We start from the raw sequence: 27983 nt of genomic DNA on the forward strand, positions 1-27983 counted from the left end.
GAATGGTGTGTTAATAAAGTTGTACAACTAGCTGTACTGTGTTTAGAAGGCACAGAATGGTGTGTTAATAAAGTTGTACAACTAGCTCTGCTGTGTTTACAAAAGATTTAATGTTTTAAACTACTTACAGTTTGCGGTGAACAAGCAAATGAATATTGATGCGCTATTCCAGTAGGTACAGAGTAGGACTGATGTTTTATGATGTAAGGAGAACCATTCTTGGGACAGACGCAGTGCATTGTCTGCTGTGTCGTGTTGTCTGGGTTTTCAACATAAGTCCAAGTGACGTCGCGGATGTATCGACAAACAGGGAGTTTTCGGACAGGCTCGCATATCTGGAAGGTAAAAACTAGCATTAGTCACGCTGTATACAGCCAGCTTAGAAACTGTGAAAACTTCAAAAACTTGGAATGGTAACAACTAGCTTCGAAACCCCAAAACTAATTTGCATGTGGACTATGTATTCGTATACAGCCAGCTTAGAAACTGTGAAAACTTCAAACAACTTGGAATGGTAACAACTAGCTTTGAAACCCCAAAACTAATTTGCATGTGGACTATGTATTCGTATTTCAAAGTAGTAAAGAACCTTGACATTAAACTACCCAAATATCGTGCGTACCGTGGTTCACAGTCAATCAGTCCTGATGCCATCCTCAATACTGAGGGTCAACGACCGTGATTATCAATCATTCTCTGCTCTTAGATGTACAAACCTTCGTAATTTAAGTTTCTTACCCTCAACCCATTTTCTAATATAATCGAGCAGAGTGAGTTCCTATCTCGATTTTTGTCCCATCACAATCTTCTGTCCTCCCCTCGGATCTAAACATACAGCTGGCTTCACTCTTTGCACCTACCACCACTTCCTCTTTAATTCTCGGTGTGGCCAGGTGGTTAGGGCACTGGCCTTGTCACCTGAGGGTCGCGGGTTCCAATCGCCATCACAATAAACATACTCGCCCTTTCAGTTGTAGCGGTGTTGTAATGGTACGATCAATCCCACTATTCGTTGGTAAAAGAGTAGCTCAACAATTGGCATTAAATAGCCATGACTAGCTGCCTTCTTACTAGTCTTACACTGCTAAATTAGGGATGGCTAGCGCAAATAGCCCTCGTATAGCTTTGCACGAATGTCAAAACAAACAAACAAACAAACAACCCACGTTTTCACCTGGCAGAGCAAGACTGACCTAACGTTAGAACTCTTCAACTCGCTAACGGTTTCTAAAACTCTCTATATTCTTTTTGTTTTCTACTTTGATGCACATTCTAATCGAGAATTACAGCTATTCTGATTCCACACTATCTTTTATGAAGAAACTTGCTAAGTCACCGTCCAATCAACACACCTATTATTACAAATGATATCTTTATTAACCTTGGCTTTATCTACAGCAATAATTAGACCTGTCTCTCTCACCAATTAACTTTGACCAACTTATTCATTTTAGGTCAGTTCGAAGTAGCTCTGGTGTAGTTTCTTCTCGATTGTGACATCTCTTTGATTTAACAAAGCCTTCTCGATTGTGACATCTCTTTGATTTAACAAAGTCTTCTCCAGGAAGTATGTTAGAAGTCTGCTCAACGTATGTGAAGCAAACACAGTTTACGTTTCTTGGCTTTTTCCACTTTCATCTTCACTCCAAACATGTTTTCTCCCTCTTTTAAAACAGTTTTGGTCTTCTGACAGACCACTGCCAACCTCGTGTTTAGTTTTATTGAAGTATGACTGATCAAGTTGCTAGGCCTCACTCCACAGCTAGGCTCATTAACTTCGTTAGGAACATTAACGGTTTTTCGTCTCAAAGAAACTGAAACTACATATAATTGAAGCGTGATTTTAAAAAAAAGAAATCGTGAAGGACAAATGTGATGAAACAGAGTTATTACAGAAGGTTATTTGAATGTGATTACATGCTTAAATGGTAATTGAAGTGAATTTGGGGAAAGAGGATATTTATAAATTACGATAAAGGGTATACTATTGCGTAAGGTTATCCAAATAATTATATTACATAGTATCTGAAATTATTTAAGACGATGATAGGATTATAATTAATAACATTATAAAGAGTGGTTAGATTTTGATAAGTTATGTAGTATTGTAATACATATATTGGAGGTTAACCGGAAGTTACAAATATTTTGTTGTATTGTGATATATATATTGGAAGTCAACCGGAAGTTGCGAATATTTTGTTGTATTGTAATACATATATTGGAGGTTAACCAATAGGTGTGAATATTTTATTGTATTGTGACATGTATGTTGGAGGTTAGCCGGAAAGTGTGAAATGTTTTATTGTATTATGACATGCATGTTGGAGGTTAACCGAAAGTTAGGAATATTTTATTGTATTGTGACATGTATGTTGAAGGTTAACCGAAAGTTAGGAATATTTTATTGTATTGTGACATGTATGTTGGAGGTTAACCGAAAGTTATGAATATTTTATTGTATTGTGGCATGTATGTTGGAGGTTAACCGAAAGTTATGAATATTTTATTGTATTGTGGCATGTATGTTGGAGGTTAACCGAAAGTTAGGAATATTTTATTGTATTGTGACATGTATATTGGAGGTTAACCGAAAGTTAGGAATATTTTATTGTATTGTGACATGTATGTTGGAGGTTAACCGAAAGTTAGGAATATTTTATTGTATTGTGGCATGTATGTTGGAGGTTAACCGAAAGTTATGAATATTTTATTGTATTGTGGCATGTATGTTGGAGGTTAACCGAAAGTTATGAATATTTTATTGTATTGTGGCATGTATGTTGAAGCTTCAGCGGAAGATGTGAATATTTATCTCGTGTTCACGTAGTGTTCAGTATAAAATATTTTTCCGGAGTTCGTAACATAAGTATGGTTTGTGTTGTGTGTAAAGAAGTACATTTTAAGTGTTGTCAAGATAATGTAAGAACGTGGTTAATAACAATTATTACCAGTTATTAACTGTGTATCAGATTTTTATACCAGTACATTTTAAGTGTTGTCAAGATAATGTAAGAACATGGTTAATAACAATTATTACCAGTTATTAACTGTGTATCAGATTTTTATACCAGTACATTTTAAGTGTTGTCAAGATAATGTAAGAACATGGTTAATAACAATTATTACCAGTTATTAACTGTGTATCAGATTTTATACCAGTACATTTTAAGTGTTGTCAAGATAATGTAAGAACATGGTTAATAACAATTATTACCAGTTATTAACTGTGTATCAGATTTTATACCAGTACATTTTAAGTGTTGTCAAGATAATGTAAGAACATGGTTAATAACAATTATTACCAGTTATTAACTGTGTATCAGATTTTATACCAGTACATTTTAAGTGTTGTCAAGATAATGTAAGAACATGGTTAATAACAATTATTACCAGTTATTAACTGTGTATCAGATTTTATACCAGTACATTTTAAGTGTTGTCAAGATAATGTAAGAACATGGTTAATAACAATTATTACCAGTTATTAACTGTGTATCAGATTTTTATACCAGTACATTGTAAGTGTTGTCAAGATAATGTAAGAACATGGTTAATAACAATTATTACCAGTTATTAACTGTGTATCAGATTTTTATACCAGTACATTTTAAGTGTTGTCAAGATAATGTAAGAACATGGTTAATAACAATTATTACCAGTTATTAACTGTGTATCAGATTTTTATACCAGTACATTGTAAGTGTTGTCAAGATAATGTAAGAACATGGTTAATAACAATTATTACCAGTTATTAACTGTGTATCAGATTTTTATACCAGTACATTTCCATACTGGAAACTAAATACAGGTTGGCTCCAGTAGAAATTTAGCCAAACACAGGAAAAGTTTATTACAATTACGTAGGTTAGTTCGTTAGGACGAAGTTACCGCTACCTTATACTGGCGAGTCTTCGCTACCACTGTATGTCCATCTTGGTCACTCAAGGACAAAGAGCACGTCTTCTTCCCTGGACATCGACATCTTCGTTCAACCCACGGCGCGGAATATACATCGACTCTGTTACACACTGACCACTGTCCACATTCAGGTAGATCGTCTTCAGAATTCTGTGGTGGGCAAGAATAATGACTGAACAGATTTTGAACAAAAGGTTTATTACGTAACTCAGTATATTTACCTTATGTTAGCGAACCTTCACTACCACTGTTTACTAGTTTATCTTCTGATGACTTCCTAAAAGTTAAGAATGATTGTATCATTTTAAACAGTTATGATAAAATAAGATCACAACTTGTTTAATACTATCTTCCTTCAAGAGACATTTCTTTCAAATAATTCATAGTCAAAAGGTGTCTACCGACAATTAAATAACAATAATTGAATAATAATAATAATAATATAATAATAATCTTATTTATTTATAATAATCTATTATGTTTGTGCTGATTCGTTTACAAATAATTTGATCTGCGGTTAAGTAAATAGTTCATAGAAACATATTAATTGAAATCAGTTAATTTAGGAAAAAATTAAAATAAGTAACAAGAATATTTATTTTGCTTGTTTACTGAACGCTCAACTCCAAGTTGTTAAGATGTTTGTAAAATACGTTTCAATCTAAGCTTCATAAGTAACTTAGATGTACTTTGACTGGTCTTTTAGATAAATATTTGTCAAAGGAGACGGACTGAGTGACATAAGAAAATTATCTTTCTAACCAAGATATCACAGATAAATAAAGCTTATCCCTCACCTGCTGAATAATGTACAGAAAAGTAGACCTAGCATTAATTTAATATATACTAAAGGTTGCTTCATAAAACTATATCTATTGTGTTAATAATGTGACCAGATTTATCTGTCCTATAGTCTGGTAACTATACTGTTCTATAAATAATGTGACCAGATTTGTCTGTCCTACAGTCTGGTAACTGTACTGTTCTATAAATAATGTGACCAGATTTATCTGTCCTACAGTATTGTAACTATACTGTTCTATAAATAATGTGACCAGATTTATCTGTCCTACAGTCTGGTAACTGTACTGTTCTATAAATAATGTGACCAGATTTATCTGTCCTACAGTCTGGTAACTGTACTGTTCTATAAATAATGTGGATAGATTTATCTGTCCTACAGTCTGGTAACTATACTGTTCTATAAATAATGTGACAGATTTATCTGTCCTACAGTCTGGTAACTGTACTGTTCTATAAATAATGTGGATACTGTTCTATTAATATAGATTTATCTGTCCTACAGTCTGGTAACTGTACTGTTCTATAAATAATGTGGATAGATTTATCTGTCCTACAGTATTGTAACTATACTGTTCTATAAATAATGTGGATAGATTTATCTGTCCTACAGTCTGGTAACTGTACTGTTCTATAAATAATGTGGATAGATTTATCTGTCCTACAGTCTGGTAACTGTACTGTTCTATAAATAATGTGGATAGATTTATCTGTCCTACAGTCTGGTAACTGTACTGTTCTATAAATAATGTGGATAGATTTATCTGTCCTACAGTCTGGTAACTGTACTGTTCTATAAATAATGTGGATAGATTTATCTGTCCTACAGTCTGGTAACTGTACTGTTCTATAAATAATGTGGATAGATTTATCTGTCCTACAGTCTGGTAACTGTACTGTTCTATAAATAATGTGGATAGATTTATCTGTCCTACAGTCTGGTAACTGTACTGTTCTATAAATAATGTGGATAGATTTATCTGTCCTGTCCTACAGTCTGGTAACTGTACTGTTCTATAAATAATGTGGATAGATTTATCTGTCCTACAGTCTGGTAGTGTCTATAAATAATGTGGATAGATTTATCTGTCCTACAGTCTGGTAACTGTACTGTTCTATAAATAATGTGGATAGATTTATCTGTCCTACAGTCTGGTAACTGTACTGTTCTATAAATAATGTGGATAGATTTATCTGTCCTACAGTCTGGTAACTGTACTGTTCTATAAATAATGTGGATAGATTTATCTGTCCTACAGTCTGGTAACTGTACTGTTCTATAAATAATGTGGATAGATTTATCTGTCCTACAGTCTGGTAACTGTACTGTTCTATAAATAATGTGGATAGATTTATCTGTCCTACAGTCTGGTAACTGTACTGTTCTATAAATAATGTGGATAGATTTATCTGTCCTACAGTCTGGTAACTGTACTGTTCTATAAATAATGTGGATAGATTTATCTGTCCTACAGTCTGGTAACTGTACTGTTCTATAAATAATGTGGATAGATTTATCTGTCCTACAGTCTGGTAACTGTACTGTTCTATAAATAATGTGGATAGATTTATCTGTCCTACAGTCTGGTAACTGTACTGTTCTATAAATAATGTGGATAGATTTATCTGTCCTACAGTCTGGTAACTGTACTGTTCTATAAATAATGTGGATAGATTTATCTGTCCTACAGTCTGGTAACTGTACTGTTCTATAAATAATGTGGATAGATTTATCTGTCCTACAGTCTGGTAACTGTACTGTTCTATAAATAATGTGGATAGATTTATCTGTCCTACAGTCTGGTAACTGTACTGTTCTATAAATAATGTGGATAGATTTATCTGTCCTACTGGTAACTGTAGTTCTGGTACTGTACTGTCTGGTGGATAGATTTATCTGTCCTACAGTCTGGTAACTGTACTGTTCTATAAATAATGTGGATAGATTTATCTGTCCTACAGTCTGGTAACTGTACTGTTCTATAAATAATGTGGATAGATTTATCTGTCCTACAGTCTGGTAACTGTACTGTTCTATAAATAATGTGGATAGATTTATCTGTCCTACAGTCTGGTAACTATACTGTTCTATAAATAATGTGGATAGATTTATCTGTCCTACAGTCTGGTAACTATACTGTTCTATAAATAATGTGACCAGATTTATCTGTCCTACAGTCTGGTAACTGTACTGTTCTATAAATAATGTGATAGATTTATCTGTCCTACAGTCTGGTAACTGTACTGTTCTATAAATAATGTGACCAGATTTATCTGTCCTACAGTCTGGTAACTGTACTGTTCTATAAATAATGTGGATAGATTTATCTGTCCTACAGTCTGGTAACTATACTGTTCTATAAATAATGTGACCAGATTTATCTGTCCTACAGTCTGGTAACTATACTGTTCTATAAATAATGTGGATAGATTTATCTGTCCTACAGTCTGGTAACTGTACTGTTCTATAAATAATGTGACCAGATTTATCTGTCCTACAGTCTGGTAACTGTACTGTTCTATAAATAATGTGGATAGATTTATCTGTCCTACAGTCTGGTAACTGTACTGTTCTATAAATAATGTGACCAGATTTATCTGTCCTACAGTCTGGTAACTATACTGTTCTATAAATAATGTGGATAGATTTATCTGTCCTACAGTCTGGTAACTATACTGTTCTATAAATAATGTGACCAGATTTATCTGTCCTACAGTCTGGTAACTGTACTGTTCTATAAATAATGTGGATAGATTTATCTGTCCTACAGTCTGGTAACTGTACTGTTCTATAAATAATGTGATAGATTTATCTGTCCTACAGTCTGGTAACTATACTGTTCTATAAATAATGTGATAGATTTATCTGTCCTACAGTCTGGTAACTGTACTGTTCTATAAATAATGTGATAGATTTATCTGTCCTACAGTCTGGTAACTGTACTGTTCTATAAATAATGTGATCTATAAATAATGTGGATAGATTTATCTGTCCTACAGTCTGGTAACTGTACTGTTCTATAAATAATGTGGATAGATTTTTCTGTCCTACAGTCTGGTAACTATACTGTTCTATAAATAATGTGGATAGATTTATCTGTCCTACAGTCTGGTAACTATACTGTTCTATAAATAATGTGGATAGATTTATCTGTCCTACAGTCTGGTAACTGTACTGTTCTATAAATAATGTGATCAGATTTATCTGTCCTACAGTCTGGTAACTATACTGTTCTATAAATAATGTGGATAGATTTATCTGTCCTACAGTCTGGTAACTATACTGTTCTATAAATAATGTGGATAGATTTATCTGTCCTACAGTCTGGTAACTATACTGTTCTATAAATAATGTGACCAGATTTATCTGTCCTACAGTCTGGTAACTATACTGTTCTATAAATAATGTGACCAGATTTATCTGTCCTACAGTCTGGTAACTATACTGTTCTATAAATAATGTGATAGATTTATCTGTCCTACAGTCTGGTAACTATACTGTTCTATAAATAATGTGACCAGATTTATCTGTCCTACAGTCTGGTAACTATACTGTTCTATAAATAATGTGGATAGATTTATCTGTCCTACAGTCTGGTAACTATACTGTTCTATAAATAATGTGGATAGATTTATCTGTCCTACAGTCTGGTAACTATACTGTTCTATAAATAATGTGGATAGATTTATCTGTCCTACAGTCTGGTAACTATACTGTTCTATAAATAATGTGACCAGATTTATCTGTCCTACAGTCTGGTAACTGTACTGTTCTATAAATAATGTGATCAGATTTATCTGTCCTACAGTCTGGTAACTGTACTGTTCTATAAATAATGTGACCAGATTTATCTGTCCTACAGTCTGGTAACTATACTGTTCCATAAATAATGTGATCAGATTTATCTGTCCTACAGTCTGGTAACTATACTGTTCTATAAATAATGTGACCAGATTTATCTGTCCTACAGTCTGGTAACTGTACTGTTCTATAAATAATGTGACCAGATTTATCTGTCCTACAGTCTGGTAACTATACTGTTCTATAAATAATGTGGATAGATTTTTCTGTCCTATAGTCTGGTAACTATACTGTTCTATAAATAATATGACCAGATTTATCTGTCCTATAGTCTGGTAACTGTACTGTTTGGGTTAAAGGAAGATAACAGAGTAAACAATAAAATGTGCAGATAATCCAATACACACATTGGATGTATTTTAGCCAATAATGGCACCTTGACTGTTGACAGGTAGAGTTAGGTTCTTATACATTTTGTAAACTTATCAGGAGCAAGACATTTTCGGCAGGGATTCATCATCCAGCTGTACAACGATTACTGGTATGCGGAAAATGTGATGAAATATTACATGAGGGAGAAATTAGATCGAAAGAGCTCCCGCAGTCATGAGTGTACCTCCATAAAATTCTGGTATAAATGTGTCAGATGCTGTGAGGGCTTACATGGAAACTAAGTGAAATTCAAACAAACAACTTGGCTGAATTGTACCACAGGACATGTAGGACGCTGCTTCATGGTCATACATTGATAAACTTGTGGTACCATGAAACTAAAGGTCCTGTGAAGGCTACGCTATAAATTGGGTCTCTATACCTCTGGTGTGAAAAGCGCAGATCGCCCATTGTGTAGATTTCTTCTTAATAACAAACACGAAAGGGCTGTAGTTAAAGCAAATACGAAATATAAGTGTATTATAAAACTGATACGCTTTTTTCATATCTATTGTAATAATACATCTAAGTTATTAACATTTGCAATTCATTAAGATTTATGAGGATATATTACAAAAATGTGTGCTATGTTTTTAGTTTTAGAAGAATGTGTTTGAATTTTTGTGTGAGTGACGGTATTGCTATCGTTGGCATATATTTATCTAATAAAGCTTCAAGCACAGAAGTAAAAGGATTGAATAGTACTTTAGAAATGTTTAAAGTATAAACTGAAATAACTGTCAAGTATTATTGGATTTTCATTCCCTCAGCCCTCAAGCGGCACGTCTGTAAACGTACAGCACTAAAAACTGTTTGTCGTTTACTTCAAACAAACAAACAAACGCATTCTCCTAGATTTACGAGACAAATGACAGTGTAGAAGATGTGTGATATTGAACTTTGTACTAGTTACTTATCTTTAACGTTTTATTTTACTGTATAATTCTAAGTGCATTAGAATTGTTACGCTAGATAATTACACTTTATATTTTATTGTGTTTAATCTGTTTGTGATTTTTATTATGGATTATGCAGTTTGCTGTTAGTTTATGACTCAAATTAATTTTTAAAATGCCATGTTTAATGGCAAAGTGTATTGTTTTAAGGTGAAATTGAGCTGGTGAATAGTGAAAGCTAGGAAACCGGTACTGTAAACACTAAATAATTTGGAATGGTTGTAAAAGTTGAGAATAATAATAAAATAAATAGTTCTACGAAATGACACACACACACTTACCGTATGTAGTGTTAAAAGTATATTGGTTACTATAAGTAGTATAGGTAGCGCTGATTAATACCAGCTCGTCGCCAGGACCATATACATGTTTAGGGTTAGCGCGGTTGGTTATACTGCACTCGTTATCAGACAGTTGGGAAATAAACGGTTAGCTGAAGCCTAATGCGTGGTTGAAAGTTCCGAGCATTGCGTCTTTTGCTGTTGCTGTTTTTTTGTTTTTTTAATGGTTGAACTAGTTTGACTGGTGAAACTTTGTTATGTGAGATAAACGTGAAGATTAGTTCATGGTTTTCGAATATTATTGATTTGTTCACGCATGTTGCAACGTACAAAGGGAACTTTTCCTGCTCACCCGAGAGTGTAAGTTAACAAAGGTTAAATGTTGGAGAGTTAGAAAAATACACCACGTTCTCAAGAAGAAAGCCTAAGTTCAAGGAATGTATCTCAGAATGGCTGGTATGAGTATTAACACTTTTATTGATAAGCAGAGAACAACGTTTCGACTTTCCTAGGCCATCTTCAGGTTAATACCCATATCAGATACATTTCTTTTATTTCACGTGGGTTTCTCGTCATCAAAAGTGAGTTCGAGGAAATCTCATCGATTCATATAAGAGTCAGTTCAAATGGACTAGTGTTAGTGAAACAATAGTAGAAGATAAACTCTTGTACTGGTATAAACTGATATTGTAGAGTGCTTGGATTACATTTTCTCGTCTTCATGGTCAGAAACACTTAGTTTAACCCTGAAACTATAGATTTGTTTTATTTTTTCATATAAACCGGTGGGGTCCACATATTACCCCACAGAAAATAAGTTTGTTTTACAGGAGTTACTCCGTAAATGTAACATTGAGCTGGAAAATATAAAAAACAAATACGCGCCCACAGTTGATACCTAGACAACAATTACGTAGTTTTTAATATTATATTTTACCATTGGATTAAGGTTACTCAAATTTTAATAGAAACATTTATTTCGGCGACGAACATTAAAAACTTTTAAATTCCACTCCAGTGAAGTCTGGAGATGGCTTGAATGGGTACTGAAAGAAACCTTGTTATGAGTGAGAAATGCACAACGTTTCGACAAGCTTTCATATCTGATGACAAAAGGGTATCGGAAACGTTGTGCATTTCTCACTCATAATGAGGTTTCTTCAGTACCGATTGAAGTCGTCTCGAAACTGTTTTTTCTAAAAAATATGTTTTTCGTCATCAAATTAAATGTTACATTAAAATACATAAAAAAAATCTTGTAGCGAACTGTCGGTGATACGCCTTTAATCCCGACACATGTCAGTTACAAATAATATTATCAGTCGAGTTAAACCTATTAGAGGTTAAAGAACTACCGCATTGGCTCGATTATAAGGCGATGCTTGTTCATTAATAATTGTCCTCCGATGGTACAGCGGTAAGTTTATGAATTTACAGTGCTAAAACCAGGGGTTCGATTCCCCTCCGTCGACTCAGCAAATAGCCCGATGTGACTTTGCTGTAAAAACACACTGTTGGTATCTTTAATTTATTAAAGCCCCCGCCAGTACAGCTGTAAGTCTACGGATTTACAACGCTAAAATTCGGGGTTCTCGTCGGTGGGCTGAGCAGATAGTCCGATGCTATAAGGAAAACACATTAATAGTAAAACTGTGAATTTCACAGTCTTCTTATAATCACCCATTTCCCTACCATAGCATGTCACATTACTTAAGTTTTCATATGGTATCCTTCTACGCATACGCGTAAAATGAACATTCAGGGTCATCACTAATTCATGCAATTAATCCATTTGCCGACTGTTCATTTATGATATTAATTTTGCAAAGCTGAAAATGATATTATGACATTTTTCTCTTTCCCGTGGTTTATGAAAATGTGGGTCGCCTTATATTCGAGATTCGTTCTTACACTTGATAGTGCCGTAATGATCAACCGTCATATTCGAGGTCAAATATCTTATGTGTAGTAATGCCAGTATAACAAAACATCATATTATAAGCCAAGTACGTTAGGTTTATTAGTAGCTGTATGAATAACTGTCACATTAGAGATTATGCATCTTAGGTTTAGTAGTGGGTGTATGACTAACTATCATCTTGTAGGGTAAATGATTAACATAGTTAGTATCTGTCTAATCAAACATTTAATTACACAAATAATGGGTTGTTTAACTTCATATCAACATATCTAGCAAGGTTTTTCTATTTTTTATGTTTATATCCATATATATTTTTGCTGTTGCTATATAACCATTTCTTTCCGGTAAAGTATGGAATATATAGGAAGAAGATGCGATGCTATTTCTAGTAATTGACTTTAATATTGTGTATACTTTTATATATGCAATACGCGAACAGGAAAACAAACGTCTTTAATTTATTCAACTTTTGGAAAGCAAGTTATTTGTTATTCATGCCCATTGATAGTAACACACAAGAACAGTTTACAAACAAGTTTGTAAGATTCAGTGAAAACTTCCAACACAAGTTACTCGTTCTTCTGAACGGTTACGTTGGTTGTTTGTTTTAGACGCTACACTAGTAATTAAACGGTAATTTTTGCACTTCCTTTTTTAGCTTGGTGAGATTTATGTTGAGACCAATGTTAGAACCAGTCTTGGGGGTAACGCCCAGTAAGTTGCTTTAGCCGATGTGGATCAATCCAAATATGGGCAAAAGCCTCGGTATGTAGAACACAAATTGAGGTACCGTTGTCAAGTCGTTGTAGTGTTTGCTTCACAGTTCCCAAATACTTTCAAAGTTGACAACAAACACCTGTCCTTCCGGAAGCATAGTCAGGTGTGGTAAGGAAACTACAAAATATTCTACGTTCTGTATCGACGCAACAACAACAAAATCAGAGTTTCGGAACAGAATTTTTAGACTAAGAATTATTAGCTAAGCCTAATTTGAACAAGTTATATTTGAAACTACTTCTGCTTGGTAGTTGTAAGAGAAAGTGGTGTAAAGTTTTAAAAACTACTTAGTTGTTGAGAAGTGGACTAGATACAGTGACACGTATTTACTGTTTTGCCTAAACTACGAGAGTGAACGGTTTGTTTTCAGTTGAGGTATAACCGCTCATAGAATGTTATTTCATTTTTCACGTACAAACCACCATCATTTCCGGGCTGATTTGAGATCTGATTACAGTTTTTGATTCAGAAGATCAAATCCTTTTGGTTGACAGGTGTGATTACGCCCACGGTCTCATAGATTAATTTACCCTAATCCTACCTAAAAGGATATCAATTTGAAGGTGTGCTTGTAGAGATCCTGCTAAGCAATTAAATTGAATCTGGTACGCACGTTCCACGTTTGGTGCTACTCGTGTAAGCTAGTAAAAAGGAAACAAAGGTCTTTAGATTAATTTGCTTTAGTCGTACCTAAAACAATGTCAGGTGCCGCGGGTGTTGAGTATTCCCTCTTGCCTTAAGTCTAGACCAGACTTGCAGATAACGTTTAAAACTAGTCACAAACGAATGGATAAGGTCAGACAAAAGTTGACCTTTAAATCACATCAAAGCATAATTTAATGACCTTTGACAACGGCTATTACACATGGGGAAAAATATCTGTTGGTCATCGCTTAACTTTTGGCTTTATCATTACTTAAACTGAACTTTAAAATGAACAAAGGAAGGGTTGCTCGTGTTTTAGGGATGGATGGTTTGTGTATAATGTGTTCAAAACTACTACTAATGACGTCCTCAGATCATAAACACCTTGACGAACCGGATAGTCTGATTGTAGAACGGTAAAAGTAAACGCGTTTGGTAAAAACGTATCAGTAACAACACAGTTGTGCATGATTCGGTTTTGTGGTTATACCAACAGTGGCTTATGATATATTATAACGTTTTATTCTCTCGTGATTATTGGATTCTCACTTCTCGGATTTTCTTCCACCCATGCGTAATTATTGGATTCCCTGATCTCGGATTGCCTTCCATCCACGCACGATCATTGGATTATCTGATCTTGGGTTGTCTTCTGTCCACGCGCGATCATTAAATTTCCAGATATCGCGTATTCTTCCATCCACGCATGGTTGTTGGGTTCCCATATCTCGGGTTGTCTTCCATCCACACGTGATCAATGGATTTCTAGATCGGATATCATAGTTTTTCCAAGTCATTATTGTGATACAAACAAATAATTGGTTAATCATCTGTTGGGGATATCCTTGTTATACGTTTTTTGTTTTGAACTCTTTCAAGAGTAGAAACTTGATGTAAAGGATAGCGTCTGAATTACAAGACACTGAATGGTACGTTATCTATCTGGACTGCATAAAACGAAAGTTAATTGTGAATTACAAGACACTGAATGGTACGTTATCTATGTGGACTACATAAAACGAAAGTTAATTGTGAATTACAAGACACTGAATGGTACGTTATCTATGTGGACTACATAAAACGAAAGTTAATTGTGAATTACAAGACACTGAATGGTACGTTATCTATGTGGACTACATAAAACGAAAGTTAATTGGAGTTTGTGGTGTTATAGGAATGATGTCACAGAACCACTAATACGAAACAATGTCCACATCCTTCAGGTCATTGGTGTACAGGTCAGTCACCAGCTCGTGATTGGTCATTCCCTCTTGCCTCATTTGTTACCTTTACCTTGAAGTAATTCACTGAGTGTTTTTTCTGCTTTACTGTTTTTGGTGACCACAGTGCTTAATAAATGTCATTCTCGTAAAAAATATTAAGTCATCTGTGTAAAATGACGACTGATGAGATTAGTTTTAGACATCAAAGACTTTTATAATTACTGCTGGTTAGTTGACTTTATAAATCACATAACTAGAGACGTAACTATAAAATATTCTCCATTTTTATAATTACTTCTGGTTAGTTGACTTTATAAATCACATAACTAGAGACGTAACTATAAAATATTCTCCATTTTTATAATTACTTCTGGTTAGTTGACTTTATAAATCACATAACTAGAGACGTAACTATAAAATATCCATTTTTATAATTACTGTTGGTTAGTTGACTTTATATAACTAGAGACGTAACTATAAAATATCCCCCATTTTTATAATTACTGTTGGTTAGTTGACTTTGTATAACTAGGGACGTAACTATAAAATATTCTCCATTTTTATAATTACTGCTGGTTAGTTGTTTTTATAAATCATATAACTAGAGACGTAACTATAAAATATTCTCCATTTTTATAATTACTGCTGGTTAGTTGACTTTATAAATCATATAACTAGAGACGTAACTATAAAATATTCCCCAATTTTATAATTACTGTTGGTTAGTTGACTTTATAAATCACATAACTGGAGACGTAACTATAAAATATTCTCCATTTTTATAATTACTGTTGGTTAGTTGACTTTATATAACTAGAGACGTAACTATAAAATATTCTCCATTTTTATAATTACTGCTGGTTAGTTGATTTTATAAATCATATAACTAGAGACGTAACTATAAAATATTCTCCATTTTTATAATTACTGCTGGTTAGTTGATTTTATAAATCATATAACTGGAGACGTAACTATAAAATATTCTCCATTTTTATAATTACTGTTGGTTAGTTGACTTTATATAACTAGAGACGTAACTATAAAATATTCCCCCTTCATTTATTTCCGTTAATTACAATCACGACTTGGCCCCCCCCCTCCTTTTTGACTTTATTTTATTACGTCTTCTGTAGGATACAAAAACGTTATAGAACTCTAGCTTCTTTCGTATTTATAGGAAGAAAGTGACCAGACGGACGAGGCTCGAACCCATGATGCTGTTACCTAGCAGATGTTACCATTTAAACCACTGTGCCTCAAACTCCCCAAGTCTCAATTTTCACTTTATAGGTTAAGGGTGAAGTTTTTCATTATTCTACAGATATCTCAATGCTCTGAATACTTGTATAGATCTGGCAGCGTGAGCGAATGTGTGTTTTTATTTTGTACAGAAAATCAGATCCGTAAACTTCTGTTTGTTCCAAAGTTCTTTTTTGAAAACTAAATTAAAATATAGGTTAAAATTGCGTTGTGTGTTTCCTGAATGGGTTTTCTTGTTAAATATTTACCTACACCAAAGCAGCAAGTTGACGGTTTTCACATACACACTATTGTTTATGTTTCGTTGTAAGATCATAAAGTAAGCCATTCGTGTTTTCAGTATGCTCGTTTCATCATTTAAGTTAAGAGCAGTTCTAACGCTGATAAGCGTTAGGGCACGTGACCTTTGATCTACCAAGCCAGCTGTTACACAGGGCGGAAGCGGCTAGCAATAATTACTCTGATGTTAGAGCAAATTAAAAACCAAATGTCTGTTCAACGAGAACGCAATTAATGGTTGATTAGCGAGCGTTAATATATTGCTATTCTGCATATAAGCGGCAAACCGAGAAAAAAACATATTGTTCCAAATCGTTTGGAAGTGTATAGACTTTGAAAACAGCGTTCAAGCAGTTAGGCACTTTTTAGTTTGTTTCAAAATATCACATTTGTGTTTTATTTTATCAGATATTGAAACCCAAGTGCATTCACTAAGCAAAATGTGTTAACATCGGCCAACAAATTTTTGGGTAAGCCTATGTACGATATTTGAATTTATTAAATAAAATTCTAGCCTAAAGCAGGTTATTAGCCCTATTTTGGTTTAGTTCATACGTTACATTGTAGTATTATCTTTGTGTATACTCATGAGACTATTGTATATTTACATTTAACAACTGTTTGTGTTTCTGTTGAAATATTTTTTCGTGATTTTCGTATTTATTTAAGAGGATAAAAACTCCATAAGTGCAGTGGAGCGATCAATCGTTTGAATCTATATTACATTTTAAAGTTTTTTTCTTTTAGTACTTTATCCGAACTCCAGGTTTACTTGAAATAATTAACAAATAATCATCTTTGATATACACCAGTTTCTGTGATTATTAAACAAATGTGTGTTGCATAGTGTTATTAAACAACTCCCACAATTGTTGATAAAACGACTTGAAAATTGAATCCCCCTATGAAATGTAAACGAATCAAATAAAATTTCCAATAAATCGTGGAATAACATTTAAAAGGTTTAATTAATTGATGTTAAAATCAGTTTCAAATGTGTGGGGATCAAACGGCCCTCATGATAAATACACATACATCTGTGTGCGTGGGTCTGTTATAATTACACACGCACACTAGTGAAAGTAAACTCAGACTTACATTCCTAAATTTCCAGTATATTTGTGTGTGTGTGTATTTTGAAAGAGACTGAATTGACTTACGTCGTCGTAAGTAACTTCTCTTGATTGTCTGAACAGTAGTGAACTACGCACGTACGTGAAATTTAGTAAAGGGTTGATACTGACGTATTGTCTGCCCTCCCATACAAAGCAAGCCAGTTTCTATGTATGAAATTCCAATTTGTTTTGGTTTTTTGTTTTTTTCATGTTGGGATTTTTTTCTATATTTGAAAAATGTTTATAAAGGTGTGAACACGATACCCCCCGCTAGTCCAGCGGTATGTCTTCGGATTTACAACGCTAAAATCAGGGTTCGATTCCCCTCGATTGGCTGAGCAGATAGCCCGATGTGGCTTTGCTATAAGAAACACACACACACACACGATATTGATATGTGTGTAACTTTCGAACTGTAAATATTATTAGGAAGTGTATATTGTTCTTATCCGAATTATGAAAAAAAATTGCCTAAATTTAGTTGAAATCATGCACGTTGTCAAAAAGAAACCTGTGAAAATAGCATATATTATTTTAAAAATTATTGGAAGTGATTTTTATTGAAATGATTTAACTCTTACATCTATTTTTTGAGATATTAATACTGAAAGAGAGAAATAACATACGAGCTTTGTTTGTTTATTTAAGGTTTAAGTTCTCACTCTAAGACCCATATCATGTTTAGATCCTCAATATAACGCCTATGCCATCTTTCAGTCCTCGCTAAAATGTCTGAATCATATGTGGTGTTGCAATTGAGAAGGTACGTTTAGTGACTTTAGAACATTGAAATTGTGTAAAAAAGCCCTTATTGTTAGGATAATAATATACTGTAATAAATAAATCTTGTGACTAACAAGTAATAAAAACATTTTATGTAAAACGATGTAGGGATGGCAGACGAAAAATAACGCAAACAAGAATACAGGGATCATGTACTATACGTAGGTCATCTTTACAAGACCTTTAATAGTAACATTTAACATTATACTGTAAAATGTACGAGTATAAAATAGTTACAAGTTCAGTCAAATTGACCGACGTCGTAACGAGAGCCTGCAACAGTGTAATAATCATAACATGTTTTGACTCAACTTGACTTTCACAGTGTGAAATTAAATTTGGATACTGAAAGTCGTGTAGTAATGATATATCTATAGCTGTATCATCCCTATACTTTTGCTGGCATTTTTTTAGGTAATGCCGTCCATATACCATTTTGAATTTACAAAATGTTATTTCTTTTTTGATATAGTGAAGTCACTGATCTATGAGTCTCATCTGAAAATAAACCAAAACATAAAAGTTTTAAGGATGTGAAACTTCCGTGTAAATGGAAGTAGAGGTGAATGTGTATGGACGGTGTATTTGTGAAAGAAATAAATTTACTTCTAGATTCAGATAAATTAAATAAACTACAATAAATACGATATGTAACGGTAGCACTTAGTGATGTATTGGATGGCAGATTGATGCCGACGCACGCCACCAGAATGAAGAGGCAAGGAAAGGGTAGTGACTATGATGCCATCATTCTACGAATTGGAACCGGAGGGCACGTTGCTGTAGTGGAAGTTTTATGTCGCCTTGACAACAAACGTTGTCCGGAAAGCGTGTTGCTAGTTCCACGAAGTGATCAGAGGGCGCGTTGCAAGGCCGACGTCATGATCTCATCATAAAGTGCCTCAGCACTTGATTACATCATCAATCTATAGATTTAATTATACTCTAAAAGTTACAAGTAAAACTATAGTTTGAACAAATAAGAATTACAACACTATTACATGTGTTAGTTTTTATCACACATTTTATCCATCATTTGAACGAGGCAAATGTGGTAAAAACTAATTCACTTTACACACTTTTACGGTTTTCCATCTTTTTATGTATAAAACATTTAATTAATTCCAAACTTTTAGCTCCTGTTTTAAACTTGCATGACATACTTTGTGCTGTTTCTGAAACTGGATAGTGTTACCGTCATAATTAACGCACTGATTATAGTTGGCATTTCTGTATCCACTCACTTTTGCAATCTCTGAAGGGGACGGGTTTTTCGTCGTAACATCTCTAAATATCAAGATTATTTCAGCACTTTAACTTTATGATTTAAGTATGCTATTTATCTACTTATGTAACTGTCATTTTGGTTTTTGACAGTTCTACTAACGTTGCCTTGTATTCTTGTGGTACTATAACAGACAGTCATCCATTCAACTAGGCCCAGCATGACCAGGTGGTTAAGGTACTCGACTCGTAATCTGAGGGTCACGGGTTCGAATCCCCGTCATACCAAACATGTTCGCCCTTTCAGCCGTGGGGGCGTTATAATGTGACGGTCAGTCCCACTATTCGTTAGTAAAAGAGTATCCCAAAAGTTGACGGTGGGTGGTGATAACTAACTGCCTTCCCTGTACTCTTACATTACTGAATTAGAGATGGCTAGCGCATCTAGCCCTCGCATAGCTTTAAGCGAAATTCAGAAACAAACAAACACCTATATACGTTGTATATAGGCGGATAGTGTTTGTCTAGGCAGATGGTGTTGCTAAGGTTCAATTGGCATTTTTATGTTTTACAAAGGTGCACACAGTGCTACTATACTTCCGTATACATGTTTCAATTTGTCTCAACTTATGTTTATACTTTTAATTTAGATATTCAACTATATTATCTTTGCTTTTTGTGGGCGGATAGTGTTACTAAGGTTCTGTGGGTGGGTGGCGATGCTAAGGAAAACGTTAGGATTATTCGTAGATTCATAGATTAATCAATAATATTTTACCTTTTTTAACGTTTTTTTTCTCTAATTGAAAATTAGTATATTTATAAATTAGTACATTTTATGAATCTTCAATAAAATGTAATAAGTGGTTTGAATTTTTCACTCTTTCTCTTCCAACATAACATAGGTGTTAGTACCCTGAAGACAGCGATTGTGTAGTGCACAGAGCATTTAGTATTTTAAATGTTACACTCACCTAATGTATGTTTATTGTTGGCTGGTAATTCCTGTTTCACTCTATTTTTAAGCTCTTTAAAGGAAAAATACGTTTCTGTTGAAAAGCTAACTTTAAGGGGTTATAACATCGTTTGCATTAGAATTATAATTTAAAAAAAGTTTACTATTATTACGAGTGAGCAATGACATTGTGCAACGCTCAGAAACGCATACTATATTTAGGTTTGAGCTGACGTTAGTGGTAAAGTAGATTTATTTGAACTGAAACAAGAGAAAGATAAACAATTTGGTGGTTGGTTACTTTATGGTTTTGTATCTTATCGATGGTTTCTGGCCTTGTTGGGTTGAGAAACAAAAGAGAGTAAAAGTCACCACTTAAAAGTAAATTTATTTGTCATTTCTGGTTATAATAGCCAGAATACTTATATTGATACCAGTTTCATGTTGTTTCATCAATTGGATAACCCTATTGACGCCATTGTTTCATCAGTTGGGAATCTTATTGTTCTATCACTTGGATACCCCTACTGATTCCCCTTCTCCAGTGGCTCAGCGCTAAGTCAGTAGGTTTACAATGGTAACGTTCGGGTTTTGATGACCGTGGTGACAGAGAACGGGGATAGTTCATTGTTTATCCGAATAAGGAAGCACATTTTGCTAATATAATAATAGGTCGTCGAACACTGATTTATAAGCATACTTGTAGAATATATGTTGAAATATGTAGTATGTTCCCCCAAAATAAGTCACTCTATTATGCGTACAAATCGTTGTTTACCATTGTGTAGCTTTGTGCTTAATAGTAACTAAACTATGATAAACTTACACATGGAAGACCTAAGCTAAGCCTTCTTCCTTGCGATTAAACTATGATAACTTACACATGGAAGACCTAAGCTAAGCCTTCTTCCTTGCGACTAAATTATGATAATTTAAATACACAAGGTCTAAGCTAAGCCTTCTTCCTTGCGACTCGAATCGAGAGAGAACAGGAACAACCGAAGCTTTTACAAAGACGAATACGTCTTCCTTTTCTAGTTATACAAGGAGCTTTAGAGGTGTTTATCTGGTCAGAGTGTATTGAAATAATCTTCCTACCCCTGCTCCCATACCCCTGTCCCTGCTTCGCATGTCTATTAATTATAGACTTCATTGCGGCCGTATCAACGACCATTCCGCGTGGGGTACAGATAGGAGAAGGGAGAAAGAAATCTGCGGCAGCGGCTCACGTGAAGGTCATAGGAACTAGCACGTGAGACCTGTTTGTCAAGTTTGTAAGCGAGTTTTAACCAGCGAAGAAAGTTGTGAATGGGTCGTACCTTTGGTAAGCCACCGGGACTTGGTGAATGGGCTTCGCAACGGCCTTGTTTTAGGCTTAGGTATCAATGAAAGAAGAAGGTGACCCACTGTAACTAGTATATGTGTAGCGTGGCGCCGCATATGTTATACCTACAGAAATCTGCAAGGGAGCTGCTTGAGCACACGCACACGAGTTTATGTATATTTATATATGCATGCTTTTTACTGTTGTTGTTTGTCTTTTTTTTTTTTTTTTTCGGTTTACCGGCCTAGTTCAGTAGTCGTGATTTGTGTAACGACAGTTCTGTGACCGGGAAAACTAGGGTAACAAAACAAGGGTTTCGGTTTTAAATCTTGGTTTGGATCACCACTAGGTAATTAATGCAAACCCGGCCTTTGGAAAACACTTGTGGAAATTAACTTTATATTTTCTAGTTTGATTTTGTTTTCGTTACTGCGGTCATCGTGATTTCAACGAATTGCAGATGATGTGTTATTTTAGTCCAAGAGTCGTTGTCATAACTAGTGACCTATCTGATGACCTAATTCTGACTTTTAATTAATTACTAACTTGTTTCTGTTATTCTAAGTTTCCGCGGCCAGCATCTTTTTCAGGAAAATTTGGGAAGGACTGTTTGTAGTGATAGAGGCCGGTTTGTTTGTTTGGAATTTCGCGCAAAGCTACACGAGGGCTATCTAAGCTAGCTGTCCCTATTTTAGCAGTGTAAGACTAGAGGGAAAGCAGCTAATTGTCACCACCCACTGCCAACTCTTGGGCTATTCTTTTACCAACCAATAGTGGGACTGACCGTCACATTATAACGCCCCCACAGCTGAAAAGGTGAGCATGTTTGGTACGACGGGGATTCGAACCCGCGACCCTCAGATTACGAGTCGAGTGCCTTAACTATCTGGCCATGCGATAGGGGTAGGAATTCAATCCTAGGTCATCGTGTTAGGATAGCCGAGTTGCGTCCTTATTAGTTCGATAAAATTTATGTGACTTGGTGAAAGTCCTAACAAGTTCACACTGGGCTTGGTATACGAATTGCCTCTACACTCGTTTATTGTAAACCAGATACGTGGAGACAGTTAAAGCCGTCCTCTGAAGTGTCATGTCCAAGGTCCGACTAGAGAGAAGCAATTCGAGTGAGTAGGCATAGCATGACCTGGTGGTTAGAGCTGTAACTCGGACACAATCTGAGGTTTGTGGATTCAGATTCATGTCACCGAACTTTGAATCTTTTCAGCAGTGGGGGCTCTATATGGTGGTCACCAGTGGAGTGGACAGTGTTATAATCTTTTCAGCAGTGGGGGCTCTATATGGTGGTCACCAGTGGAGTGGACAGTGTTATAATCTTTTCAGCAGTGGGGGCTCTATATGGTGATCAACAGTGGAGTGGGCAGTGTTATAATATTTTCAGCAGTGGGGGCTCTATATGGTGGTCAACAGTGGAGTGGGCAGTGTTATAATATTTTCAGCAGTGGGGGCTCTATATGGTGGTCAACAGTGGAGTGGGCAGTGTTATAATATTTTCAGCAGTGGGGGCTCTATATGGTGGTCAACAGTGGAGTGGGCAGTGTTATAATATTTTCAGCAGTGGGGGCTCTATATAGTGGTCACCAGTGGAGTGGACAGTGCTATAATCTTAGTTGTAGTAGATTCTGGAGTGTCGGTCTGGATACGGAATTTAATTTGCTGAAAAACACTTTAGTTCGTGTTTTAATATAACACAAAAGCCTTCTATCTGTCAGAAGAATAGTCCATTTATTATTGGTGGAGAAGTGAGAATAACAATAATAAAAAAGAGAGGCTTCCGGTATTGAATACAAAAGACAAGGGGGAAAAAATCCCTAGCTGAGAATAATATATCCCAATGGGTGTGTTTAATGACGTCAAACATTGTGAGGTCATGGATTTACAAATTAGTACCGTGCGCACAGTTTATACACATAAACCTATTTGTCTAAAATTAAAACTATCAGCATTTATAGGGGACTCGGTCATCCCAACATGTCAGAGGATAATAACAAACACTACTACTTCTACATACGTTTATGATTTTCTTATTAACCTCACTAAAAGTCTGACCTTGAATCAAACTAATCACACCACATGAATATATAAAAAAACGCCTTTTTGTGGCTGCAGAATTTTTTATGTATGAACATTTCTGTCATAGATAGTGATTACCACTGAACTAGAGAGACGATTAGTTTGAAAATGATGTTCTATGACATGATTGGCTGACGAAGACTATTCAAAAACAAACAAAAAGGTTCAGTACGAAGATAGGGTACATCAGTCAGTAGAGCAACAGATTAGTAGCCGAAATGTAAGATTGAATATAATTAGTAATTAAAACCACAATGTAACACAAATTTTGTTCCTCGATAGTATGTGTTATTTCTTAATTACTTATGTTATAAAAGTACAGAAAATGACCATTATTCCCTTCAAACTTTGCTTTTGTGACCTGGATAACGAAATTTAGAAATTAAAATATTTTCTATGTAAAAACGGGCAAATTTGCACATTTTCATTTACATAAGGTTTAAATAAAACAACATATGAATCAAGATTTACATGTATTTATACTAAAGTTATTCAAAAATGAACAAAAATTGAGTAGTTTTTCGAGATTTGCGACTGCAATATAAATCACTTTCACGTATCAGCCCCCAAATATAGTCTCCCATCATGTTTAATTCAGGGATAGAACCACAAATTTTAGCATCATTAGCCTTTCAGCTCATCGATGGGCAATCATTTCGACCTGTTAAGTATGCAATTTTATTTGATATTCAAACGGATAATTACATAATGTTTGTAAGTGGTTGCTCCATATTATTTCTTTGCGCGTGTAATATGTTATGATCGGGATAGTTTTGTTGTGGTATGAAAAATACTTCTGTCGAATGTTTTAATTTCTGTAAGATTATTCAACTTAGTTGACTAAGAATTGGGAAAGTAACCCAATAGCACCGAAAATATGAACGTATCGCATTTTTACAGACCAGCTTCCAAATACTTGTGCCTACTACAGAAGGTATCGCGTTCGTGTTATAGTTCAGAATTACTCCTAGACGTAAGTAATTACTTCACGACAGCAGAGCTGTTTTATTGGCTCCATTCAATAGCCATGATGTTGTAGACATGTTTGTATAACTTTTTGTTAGCCCATGAAAGTACAACTATTATTGGGCCAGCCGGGACTCTGCAGTGGAGGAAGGAGTAGGGGGGGGGACTTTTCTATGTTTTTTTTTCTTCCTTCATTTTTTTCTACCCATCAGAAATGTCGTTTTGATGTTATCTTAAAAACTGTTTTAATGACCCGGTATTCAGCAATTCACCTTGATCGACCTCAGGACCAGAGGAGATTCCAAGGTCATTCAGAGTACAGACGCATGTATAACTGGTCTTTAACTCATACTTCACTTCAAAGAAATTCACAACACGAATTTGAAAATTCTTTTGTAACTCTGCGATTGGTACCATTAAATTAGTGTGTTTCTTTTTAAGGTTAGAGTTAGGGTTAAGAAGGTTTGCTTGAGGCGCTACTGTAGGGCGAATAATTTGTGTGTACCAATTTATCATTCATTCTAGCTTTGGGTATTTCCTCTTCAGTATTTGAATATAATTGAATATTTCTTGTCATCGATGCTCCAGCCCTTAAAGTAAATAATAATTTAAAAACAAAAGTTGAGTCTAGTACTAACTTTTATAAATTATTTTTATGTATAAATCGTGATGTTTAACTTATTTCTCCGAGCTATAAGAAAGTGAAACCGATTACGTTTCAGTTATTCTGATAATAGTGATTTATTTTATGATTTGTACTAAAAGCCAGCGAAGGTTATCAGCATGTACCTGATTTTCACTGTTGGATCATCGGTAGGCAGCTAATTAACAAAAACCAGCTATTCAAATTTGACCTTAGAGTGGGATTTGACCGTTACTCTTACGGTACACGATGTGATAACAAACCGTGGACCCAGCATGTAGTTCCAAAGTAATAACGATATTCTTCTCCACTTGTTATACAAGGTTATGTTTTTTGACCCTTTAATGGAACCTGTCCATCTTGGACATTCTGTACATCAAGTGTACAGATGTGTTTTGACGTTCTTAATAGAAGCTATACATGTGGAATTTTGGGATTTTCTTGTCCATTTGGTGCACAATATTGTTTATTTTGACATTTTTTAATGTCCATTTTATATTTTTGACCCACACTGTATCTTCGATTTATTTATATTTATGTAACGGTATCCCCCACAGGCGTCGTTGTCTAACAGATTGGTCATTTGTCCACCCACGCCTAAACTCGGCTATGAACGTTAAAATAGAATAACGATATGGAATGCTTCGAACAAAAGCGAGAAACATGAAATGAATGTAATATTTTATAAAGACGAGCCTTTAAACTAACGTCTGAGTCGGTTGATTTTGTTACATGTCCAGTTTTGTATGTATCGTAACATGTTTATAAGCAACAGTGGAAAACGTTTTCCATTTGATTTTTGAAAGATTATTTCGTGTTTGGTGATTGATTAGCTATCGATAGGAAGGTATTGAATCTGGAACTTGTAGTTTTGTTATTCTATAGTGTTATCGGTCATTCTTGATTGTGGTGATCTGGTAAACATTTCTGTCGCTTTCATTCGTTATATTATTCCAATTTACAATGGTACATTTTGTATATATGGTTAATATGATATGATTAAAAGTGTGGACTGGTCGCGTTGATGTGATTGTTAATGTAATCTAGTGAAACGTGTGGATTGGTCGAGTTGATGTGATTGTTAATGTAATCTAGTGAAACGTGTGGACTGGTCGAGTTGATGTGATTGTTAATGTAATCCGTGTGGACTGGTCGAGTTGATGTGATTGTTAATGTAATCTAGTGAAACGTGTGGACTGGTCGAGTTGATGTGATTGTTAATGTAATCTAGTGAAACGTGTGGACTGGTCGAGTTGATGTGATTGTTAATGTAATCTAGTGAAACGTGTGGACTGGTCGAGTTGATGTGATTGTTAATGTAATCTAGTGAAACGTGTGGACTGGTCGAGTTGATGTGATTGTTAATGTAATCCAGTTGAATTGATGTGATTGTTAATGTGATGTAATTAAACGTATGGACTGTTTCAGTTGTTAATCTAACTGAACGTGTAAACATTACACTATTATGTTGAAACTAGTTGCACCAAACGTTTCTCAGTTTGTTTTGTTTACTCTCGTATTTTCACTGATATCATTACTGATTATTAGTAAATATTATCCAACAAGAAAATATCAAATTCTATTCGTCAGTCTAAGTTATCTTTATTTTTCCTCAAGTTCTGTTGTTACCCGTTTATTGGTTACTATATTACATCGTATCACTGTAGACCGCAAGTTTTCTTTATATGTCATGTATGTTAATATTTGTCTGCTCGTGGTTATTTTTACATGTTGAAGGGGATGCATGTGTAGGTTTTTACACGATACGTGACGTGTTGTTATTTTGGTGTTAAGATTCACCACATATAGTTGTGTGTACGTTTTTACACGAGACGTAACGTGGTGTGATTTTGGTGTTAAGATTCACCACATATAGTTCTGTGTAGGTTTTTACACGACACGTAACGTGGTGTGATTTTGGTGTTAAGATTCACCACATATAGTTATATGTAGGGTTTTACAGGAGACGTAACGTGTTGTCTTTTGGCGTTTAGACTCACCACATACAGTTATGTGTAGGGTTTTACAGGACACGTAACGTGGTGTGGTTTTGTTGTTTAAATTTGCCACGTTTATCTGAATTAGGTTTTGTGTGTATATTTATATACACAGAGAGTAGAAGGGTTGCCACGGTGAGGTAACATAAAGGGGAAAAACAGGCTATAAGGTTCAATGCCCTGGCGGGACTTAGTGGCACCGCCTTTTTTGAGTGAGAAAGTGCATCTTCCTTTTATACCGATGGGAAACTTTGTAGTTTTCATTGTATGCTACAACTGTGGTTTTGTCCCACGTATAACTTACTGCTAGAATTGGTTAGCACATATCACTGAAAGCAGAAATAGCTGATCTTTCTTGTGTTGTGTGAGTGACGATAAACAGCGAGTAGCTGATATATCTTGTGTTGTGTGAGTGACGATAAACAGCGAGTAGCTGATATATCTTGTGTTGTGTGAGTGACGATAAACAGCGAGTAGCTGGTATATCTTGTGTTGTGTGAGTGACGATAAACAGCGAGTAGCTGATATATCTTGTGTTGTGTGAGTGACGATAAACAGCGAGTAATTGGACGAGATATAGAAAAAAA

At 34.8% G+C, this 27983-nt stretch overlaps 2 protein-coding genes across 2 annotated transcripts in view; one reads left to right on the forward strand and one right to left on the reverse strand.

Annotated features, from left to right (window-relative positions):
- LOC143240573 (elongation factor-like GTPase 1) overlaps positions 1-27983 on the forward strand; it is a 201302-nt gene that overhangs the window by 101976 nt on the left and 71343 nt on the right. The window lies entirely within an intron of this gene.
- The window catches only part of LOC143241024 (protein giant-lens-like), a 43051-nt gene that overhangs the window by 8090 nt on the left and 6978 nt on the right, over positions 1-27983 (reverse strand). The window contains exons 2-3 of the mRNA XM_076484440.1: positions 3898-4071; positions 129-335 (exon numbers count right to left, since the gene is read on the reverse strand). Coding sequence (XP_076340555.1) covers positions 129-335; positions 3898-4071 — 381 coding nt within the window. The remainder of the gene's footprint in view (positions 1-128; positions 336-3897; positions 4072-27983) is intronic.

The sequence above is a fragment of the Tachypleus tridentatus genome, chromosome 13, assembly GCF_004210375.1.
Source record: "Tachypleus tridentatus isolate NWPU-2018 chromosome 13, ASM421037v1, whole genome shotgun sequence".
NCBI classification, from domain to species: Eukaryota; Metazoa; Arthropoda; class Merostomata; order Xiphosura; family Limulidae; genus Tachypleus; species Tachypleus tridentatus.